Source organism: Tupaia chinensis, unplaced genomic scaffold (genome assembly GCF_000334495.1).
Source record: "Tupaia chinensis unplaced genomic scaffold, TupChi_1.0 Scaffold000450_1, whole genome shotgun sequence".
Lineage (NCBI taxonomy): Eukaryota > Metazoa > Chordata > Mammalia > Scandentia > Tupaiidae > Tupaia > Tupaia belangeri.
The window spans coordinates 518,212-527,117 of NW_006159956.1; the positions used below are offsets into that span (position 1 = coordinate 518,212).

Here is an 8,906-nt window from a genome sequence, read left to right on the forward strand (position 1 = left end):
CTGGAAAAAATTAGAATTTCGTTGTAGAAATAAACATCCATATTGAACTGGTCAGTGCTTAGACAAATTAGGGAAGGGGACTGGGGGGGGGAGGGCACTTTGGTTTGAAAGCACAGAACAGTTGGCCACATTTATTCTGTGCCTACCATCCTCCCTTGGCCTCAACTTCTGTAAGATGGGACAAAAAGAGAAGTAAAGTTAAGGAAGAAAGTGGAAAATAAAAAAGGATGTCCAAGTTTTTACATGCATATTTTTCACCTTATGCTGATAACCTACCTGTATGTTGCACACTGAATCATACTTTCAGAACCCCTCAGAATCATCCCTTCTCTTTCCCTGAAGAATTTTAAAAGGAAAATAAACCAAAAAACCTCACATACGTAGGTATTTAGGTAAGCATTCTCAGGCCAGAGCCAAAGAATACAGTGGAGCCTTCCCCCTGTAACTCTATTGTGAATGAACAATATTGCCAACAGCATGAATAACAAGTAGTCCCACACTGGATCTGAAAGATTTCTGAGGCTGTCTGACCTACCCTGTTACAGGGAACACAAAGCAGAATTTTTTCTCCAGGCCTATCTGCTAAAGTAGTAGTTAAATAGCATCATTATGAAAGGGAGAGACTCACCTACCTTCAGATGGAGGAAGTTACCCTAGTTACCTTTAGTCCTCCATAACTTTTCTTAAGCACTACCTACCTGTAAAAGCTGAGTGCAAAAGGATGCGGAGGAAAGTGTGCATCCAGAGCTGTTACAAAGCACTGCAGAGAACAGAGCATGAAGAGAAAGAGAGTTCTTAATAACTTTTAAGATCCTTTGTTCAAAATAATTTGGCCAAAAGAGCAGCATAGCCAGCAAAGAGTTGCTTGTATCCTAGCTTTACAAATACTGAATTAAAAAGAAAATTTGCCCATCTTAAGTATGTTTTGTTTTTGTTTATAATTAAGTGTGCTTTTACACTGCAGGTAAATGCATGGACTCCACTAGTTAATAGTCAATTTCCAGTGAACTGTTATATTCATCTACTCACAGCAGTTCTCTGGCTGGAAGATGAAATTTCACAGATGGTCCCTGGTTAGATGGGGAAGAAAAACAGGCAGCTAACCACCCAGTTGCTGAAATGCTGCAAGTTTAACCACTGCAATAAATGCCTGTGGTTCATTTAAAAGATAGACTCAGACTCACCAGTTCCATTTCTAACTTGACACTAAAATGGTTCTCTCTCAGTAACTGGGAAGGGACAGGGGAGAAGGCAGTATAAAGGAGACTAAACCAATTAGAAATTTTAAACTGTCAAACACACTTGAGAAATCAGCCAAAATGCCAGTGGCAAAAACAATGTCTTAAAAAGTCATCAGGCCAAAGGAAACCTGTTCCAATGTGAGAAACATTAAAAAGCATTTTGGAAGATGTGCAGGGAGATAATCCCTCTTGGATTTCTAACCCAGCAATGAGGGCAATTTAAAGCACAGATGCCATCTTCCTTCTTCAGCCCTTCCCTCCCACCAACTCAGGACAACAAAAAAAATGGGCTCCCAAAAAGGGGGTCTAATACATCTTAGGGTGAAAAATAGCTCAAATATCCTCAACATGCAAGAAGTTGGGGGAAGAAATTAATCTCTTCCAGTCGGTTATTTATATATATATTTTTACAAAATCTGTTATTACAGACTGGATCATTTTGGCGGGCAGAAGAAACCTGGCAGTGAATTCTAACTAATCTGCATGAAAAGACAAATCACAATGGTTGGGGAAAAAGAAAAAGGAAAAAGAAAAGGGGAAAAAAAAAAAAAAAAGACAGCGTTCCTTTAAATGTAAAGTCTGCTTAAGTCACTACCACTTGCGTGGTTTCATTTACGTGATGGGGGAGGGGGGGGAGGAGGAGGAGGGTATTGGTAGGCAGTCTGCCCCATGTAACCTATCATATTGGTAGCTCCTGGAGGCTGCGCAAACTGTTGTGACATCAGTGGCTGTGGCTGTTGCCCAGACCGACCTAACGCACTAAACTGCTGGCTAGAGCTCTGTGAACTTCTCCCAGTTGAGGTGGTGCTACTAGCTCCGTAAGTACCAGCACCATATTCTTGGGCAGTATAGCCACTGGTGCCATAAGCAGCTGCCCCATAGGTGCCTTGACCATAAGTGTATTGGCCTGCTTGTGCTCCAAAAGCCGAATTTGGACTTCCATAGCCACTGCCATTAGCATAACCGGCTCTATCGGTTTCACTACGATCCCGATAGCTTGCAGAGTCTCTCCGGCCACCATCCTTGACTCCTCGAAGCCTCCGGTCACATTCATCCTGATACATCAGATTGGGATTGTTGGCTGAAGAAGTGGTCCGGTATCGAGAACGACCTCCTGATGGGAGGATATAAGGAAATTCTTAAACAAAAGATGTATGATCCAAACATAATAGCTTCTAAAAACGGGCACAAAATTATTTAATAGTTTCCTTGATCTTTAGCTAGGCCAGCTCCCAAAGCAGTACTTCAATATACCCACCCATAATTTAATTTTTTTAAGAGAAAGATTTTTGCTATAGTGTGTGTACACTTGCCAGAGAAACAGAGGAGAGAAAGTGAGAAATCACCCCCCAGGGGGGATGGCCACATCACAATCCCTTTTCCTCCTGGAATTTTGGGCACATATGCCCAAGTGTGAGTTTCAAGCCTCCATGTCCAGGACCCGAACCATGGTCACCCATGTGGGAGTCCAGCACCTTAACCACTATGCTACCTGCAGGTCCACATAATTTAATTCTTTAACGAGGCTTATTTAGAAGCACGACAAACATTACAAGGCGCTAAACCTTTTGCCTTTTGAGGATTATCCTTGAGGATAACCATGAAGCATAATCTTAGAATATCAAACCAGGAAGCCTAGATTCTAGTGCATTCTGTAACCACATAGATTCAACCACTATGTCTCAATTTCCACTACCATGAAATAGTCTAAAATCGCTTATCTCTCCAGATGGAAAGCTGAAAACCAACTATACCACCTAAGCATTTTAAGGGTATTAAAAAGCAACCATAATTTTAATTCTTAATTAACTGTAAAATTATGAAATATTATGCTGCGAAAGTAGGACAGTTCTGACAAACTTCCCATTTCCTTACTTAGAAGGGGTATGAAAACTAGTCAGCACTGTCCTTTGTTATTATGCAATGCACTTATAGCCTTCAGAGATTAAAACAAAAAACCATAATGAATGTAGAAAGATACCTTGGCAGTACCTGGAAAACTCCAGGACTTACCCTTACCCCCTCCGCCGCCGCCTCCTCTGTGGTCCACTAGCTGCATCAGTTTTGGATTAATAGCCTGATTAGCTTCCTCCAGCACTTTGATCAGCTCTCTGGCCTGCTTTAGGTTCCCTGGGGTGAAGAAGGTATAGGCGGTGCCCTTGTTGGTGCTACGGGCTGTTCGACCAATCCGGTGCACGTAATCCTCTGAGCTGTTTGGATAGTCATAGTTGATCACAAACTTGACATCTTCCACATCTTCAAAGCCGACGATGAGTCAAGTGTGTAGGTTGATGTGGCAGGGGAAGAGAAGGGAAAGGACATGCAGACAACAGGTGGGAAGCACGAATGCAGATGACAGCAAGAGGAGAGAAGATGAAGTTAGCAACCACTCTGAACAGGAACAAAAAAGAGACTCATCCCAACAGAGTAAAAGAGGATTAGTGAATCTTGGGACATGCATGGAAGTGGCATCTTACTGGCTGTAAAATCCTAAGGAAATCCCACCCGAACACCCAAACTCCTGACCCTTCCTGTGGTTTAACCAATATAGTGACAGGAGTTACACCACGATTGTTCCGCAGACTGGTAATCCCAGTACTATTCTTTTCAAAACTGGGATGTCAAAGAAAGCAGTAACCACTGTTAAGTTACACAGTCAAATCACTTCTACTCTGTTGGGAGAAGCCTGGCAAAATCTACAAACAATGTAGCAAACTTACCTTTAAACCAGTCACAGAGCAAAATGAAAAAAAGGAGCTTCATATACTCTACTACAACATTTCCATAACTTTAGCAAAACATTTAAGTTAATTCTTTGCTCTCATATTTTAAAACTAATCAGAGTCAAAGATATAATGCATATACCTATTTCCTTATGCAGAAACATTATCTTTCTCCTTTCAATTACCGTAAGAGCACATTACACTAAAATTTCACTGTACTACCAAGCCCAGCTTCTGCCAAATGACATTTTTCACTCAAGGTTATTTCAAACACAGAACTTGTTTTAATGATCAAAGATTGTCTATGTGACCTAGGAAATTAAATAAATAGCCAACAAATGTGGGAAAAACCATGAAACCTTGAGAAATAAGTTTAAAATTCTGTCCACTGCTGGGAATTGGGCTGAATAACCTAATTCTTAACATATGTAAATGTTAGTGTAATGCTTTCAACTACATGTTTATTTTTTAACCTACTTAAACAAACAAATTTAATATAACAAAGAATCCTAATGTTTTGTGGAAAAAATCTGCATTTTACAAAGAATATTCAGAAAATATCCTAGATAAAACACAGATTTTTGTGATATAAATAATTAAAAAACATTCTCTGTTTGTTACCAGACCGATGCACACTCCCTCCTCCTTTGGGAAACCGCTGCAGCCGATCCCGTCTCTTTGCCTTTTATTTTTGGCGGCCTCCTTTCGAAAACTCCGCCTTCTGACACGGGACCACTGGAGCGCGGGGAGCATGCATCAAGGGTCCGTGGCAGTGAGAAGTCCCCACACACGCTCGCTCTGTGAACTGGCTTAGATGCTTCTCTGTAGCCCCATTTGGTTGCCAAGCGCCGGAGAACCTGGGTTCGGGTAAAAATTTCAGGTCCTCCAACGCCTCCCCCAAGGATTATTGGGGTGATTGTAGAAAAAAATGATTAATAAAAAAAAGTAAGTTACATCCAAAGGGTCAGACTGCATCTATTGCCCAGACTGGATTAATTTCAGGGGTAAAGGGGAGATGATTGGAAAAAAAAAAAAAATTCACTGTTGTTACAGGGCTTGTGAAGAAGGGGCATTATGTCTGTTTCTTATTACAATAAAGGCTCCTCGGTCTTTACTGACCCCTAAAGTCCTGAATCACACCAGAAAGACGAGAAGGCACTTATCACAGGGGGCAGCGTGAGTCTCCGGCTAGGGTCTTGATGCAACAAAGGAAAAAATGTACAGGGCCAAGATGGATGTGAGATGGGGGTGGGGAGGGGGATGAGGAATTACACTCCAAGACCACATCTTCAGAGTTCAGATAATGCTCCTCAGTCAGTCCCACTGTGTGTGCCCATGGGCAGCAGAGCAAGGTGAATTACTGTGCTGGGTGCACAGAAGAGTGCTTTCCTGGCAGAAAGCACTGGGGGCTGGAGTCATCAGTTCAGACACTAATACTTGGGAGTATTTTTGGAGGGGTTCAGTGGGGACAGACATGGTGCAAGTTCTTCGTACTAGCAAGGTGTCCTGTGTGTGCACACACATAGCTGAGGGCATACAAGAGTAAGCGCAGAATTTGGTTTTCTCCCGTCAAGCCTGCCCTGATGTTATTTGTGCACTGCCACAATATTATCTCGTTGCCTTTATAGAAGATGCTGTAAGCGGGTAAGAAATCGAAAAGTTAATGTTTTGGCCAGCTGCCTGGGTTAAGAACCTTTTGTCTGAAAAGCCCTAGGACATGGCCTGAGTCTCCAATCACTAATTAGGAGGGCCTACGAATTGCCAACAGGCTCATCTAAAGCTGCTTCGGGCCAATGTAGATTTGCCTCGGCCATGTACTGAGTGATCTGCAGCTGATATCAAAGCTTCTGTTAAAAAACAAAACAAAATAAATTCAATACTTTTAGTTTAACAGTGTGTAGTTCAAACCAAAAAAGGAAAAATAAAAAAAGTATCCCAGTGGAAAGGGAATAGTGGTTGCCTTAGGATGACTATTATAAAATTACGGGAATCAAAGAACTTACCTGAAGGGAACATTTAAGAGACCATCGCTTGAAGGAAGTGAAAAAAGGCCTGGTGACTCAGCTGAAAATTGCACCCCTGTCTATGAGGTAGAAGCCTTCACTTTCCAGGATCTTGTAGGACCTTGGTCAGAATTCTGCCATTTTGGTGGGTTTTCTCCCTCCTTTTGATTTTTACAAGGCAGCAAACAAAGGGGCCCAAAACAAGCACTGAAGTTGAGTAACAAGAAACAGACTCAGGTACCTTCCCTTTCCCCCACGTGGGTGAGTGGGGGTGGGATGAAGAGTCTAAGTTATTCTTTCTAATGGCAGCCAATTGATTTGGTTGATAGGGGGACATGGAACAAATAGTTTAATTGTCTAGGCAAGATGCACAAAGAAGCTACCAGCACATAGCAAGCCTGTTTAAAAACGACCATTTCTGAAAGCTTTTATGGAAACTGCTTTCAGGCCTCCGCCTTCTCTCCCAACAGGCCCAAGTTCTAACGGCACAGATCCAGACATGACCTCAGAGGGCAGAGACAACCTTCCCTCATGGCTGCAAGTTACTACCTCTGAAGGAGGGAATGAGGAGGCAATGGATAAAAAGGCTTCATCATTTTTGTATTCCAGTTTTAACACTTGGTATCTTCATACTGCTTACTGGGCAAAAACCTAAACACCTGTCAACAATTTAAAGATTTCCTTGTGATAGAAATCTTACTTTTAAAGAAAATATAAAAGTTTTGAGTTAAATCTGTTTATTATTAGCTAGAATGATGGGCAAAGAACCACAAAATATCTGGATAAATCATAAATCATGATGGGTAGAAACTCCAGAACATCATCTTCTTCAAATTAAGCTTTTAAAACGGGCTAATCCATCTATGAATAGGAGAAAGGGTAACTGAGTGCCCATGATATTTTACTTCAATAAATAAAATAGGGCAATACAGATTCAGCAAATTGCATCATCTTAGAGATTTGTTAAATCCTATTCAATAAGCATTTGGAACTGGACCTCCCTAGCAGGTAAGACTAGTGTAGGGAAGAGTAACCGAAGAAACTAGTTTACAATAGCTAGACTCAATAAGGCTTATTCTATCCAGCCAGAAAACAGAACAAAACAAGGAAGAAGTCGAGTTGTTCAACCAAATGTCTCCTCACCCTCCAACTAAATAGTCATGCCTAGGCCTTGCTGCAGACCAAAGCCTGTTTGTTAGGAGCAGGAAGAGACTTTGAAAATAAAACAAAATATGAAGGTTAAAAAAATCATGAATGGGGAAAAGGAAAAAAAAAAAAAAACCCTTTGTACTCCTCTCTTTTAATTATCTATCTAAACACACATATATACAACTCTAAACTGGAAATGACAAACACACCTTTAAACCAAAAGGTACATACACCATTGACAAGAGACACCCATCTATACAAACCTAGCCCTCGGGAGGCTACATCTGTGGCAATGAGGATGGGAGCTTTTCCAGAACGGAACTCTGGGGGAGAAAAAAAGTACAATAAAAACCAAGTTACACAATCAAGGGTAAGGTCAAATGTCCTAAACACTGCTAATTTACCTGGCCTGTTTACCCTATAATATTAACATCTGAAGAAACAGTGTTAGAAAAAAACAAGTTGGTATAAGAGAAACAGTAATTCTTTTCAAAGTCTTCACTTATCTTTAGAAGAAAATCAATAAACAAAAAATTATCTCTACTAAAATGGTATGGCAGTTTCTAACAAATTCTTGTGAGCTAAAAGTTATCTCCCAAATGAAACAAACAAAATTGCATGTGCTTGTTGGGGAGAGGACAATTGCAAAGGGTATGGAATGGACAGAGAAAACAGTATTTTCCCTCAGGTTGCATGCGTTATGGCTGCTTTCATTTTAATCAATGGCCTTCCCATAAGAAAAGTCTCGAAAAACTAAAGGACTGGACGAGAATATGCTAAAAATAAGATAACTAAAGAATTATTTTCCTTTAAACCTCTCTCTCTCTTTCTTTCTTTTTTTTTTTTTAAAGTTTCTGCCATAGGGCTTATACTTATACACTCACCAAAGAGAGGGAAAGTGAGGAATCATCCATCCACTAGTAGGGATGCTATGATCCCGTCTCCTTCATTCTCTCAGAACCTTGAGCACACAGGTACACACACCTGGCATGATTTTCAAGCCACCAAGTCTGGGACTCGAACAGCAGTAGGCCATGTAGGAGTCCAGAGCCTTAACCATCATGCCACCTGCAGGCCACTTCCTTTAAACTTCTTGGTAACTGTCAAATTTTCCCCACTTTTATAATCGGAAGGAAAAGAAATTAAAGAAGGATTGATTAAGTTGTACAAAGTATAAAGAGCAGGTCAGCAGGTAGCATAGTGGTCAAGGTACAAAATCCCACATGGCCTACTGTGCAGTAAGAGTCCCAGACCTAGTGGCTTGAAAAAAAAAAAAACACAAGGTGCGGTCCGAATGTGACCCAAGAGCAGAATGGAGACGAGATTGCAGTATGGCCACCTCCTCTGGGAGGGGGTGTATGTATGATTTCTTACTTCCCCTCCTTCCCCCGCCCCCTCTCTAGCAAGCAGCTGCAGCATATGGCAAAAGCCTAAAAAAAGAGACAACTGTAGAGCCAGCATTATGGACCTTAAATGACCATGAAGACATGGCTTAAATGCCCGTAATAATCAATTAACTAGAGCATGGTCAGACAAATTCTGGGTGTAGACCCAGTGTTTCACAATTTCTCTTTCAGCAAATAGTTTTATTGGAACACAGCCTGGTCATTTCTTTACGTACTGTCTATGGAGGGTTTTGTGCTACAACAGACTTGAGTAACTCCAACAGAGGTCACTGTTCAATATGCAAACCCCAAAATACTACCCGCTCCCACTTTTAGTTAATTATTTCATTTTATTTGTTAAAAGTATTTATTTTTAAAATTTGACTGGGGGGGGGGGGGCGTGAT

At 41.1% G+C, this 8,906-nt stretch overlaps 1 protein-coding gene across 3 annotated transcripts in view; it reads right to left on the reverse strand.

Moving 5' to 3' along the window:
- Nucleotides 1–921: 921 nt before the first annotated feature.
- DDX17 (DEAD-box helicase 17) overlaps nucleotides 922–8,906 on the reverse strand; it is a 24,558-nt gene continuing 16,573 nt past the window's right edge. Inside the window, exons 11-13 of one of the 3 annotated variants that reach the window (XM_006155358.3) lie at nucleotides 7,380–7,439; nucleotides 3,261–3,497; nucleotides 922–2,355 (exon numbers count right to left, since the gene is read on the reverse strand). In XM_006155358.3, the coding sequence (XP_006155420.1) occupies nucleotides 1,850–2,355; nucleotides 3,261–3,497; nucleotides 7,380–7,439 (803 nt within the window). In that variant the 3' untranslated portion in view covers nucleotides 922–1,849. Of the gene's footprint in view, nucleotides 2,356–3,254; nucleotides 3,498–5,023; nucleotides 5,599–7,379; nucleotides 7,440–8,906 lie in introns of those variants that run through there. The other 2 variants (XM_006155357.3, XM_027774526.1) reach the window with 2 other exon arrangements.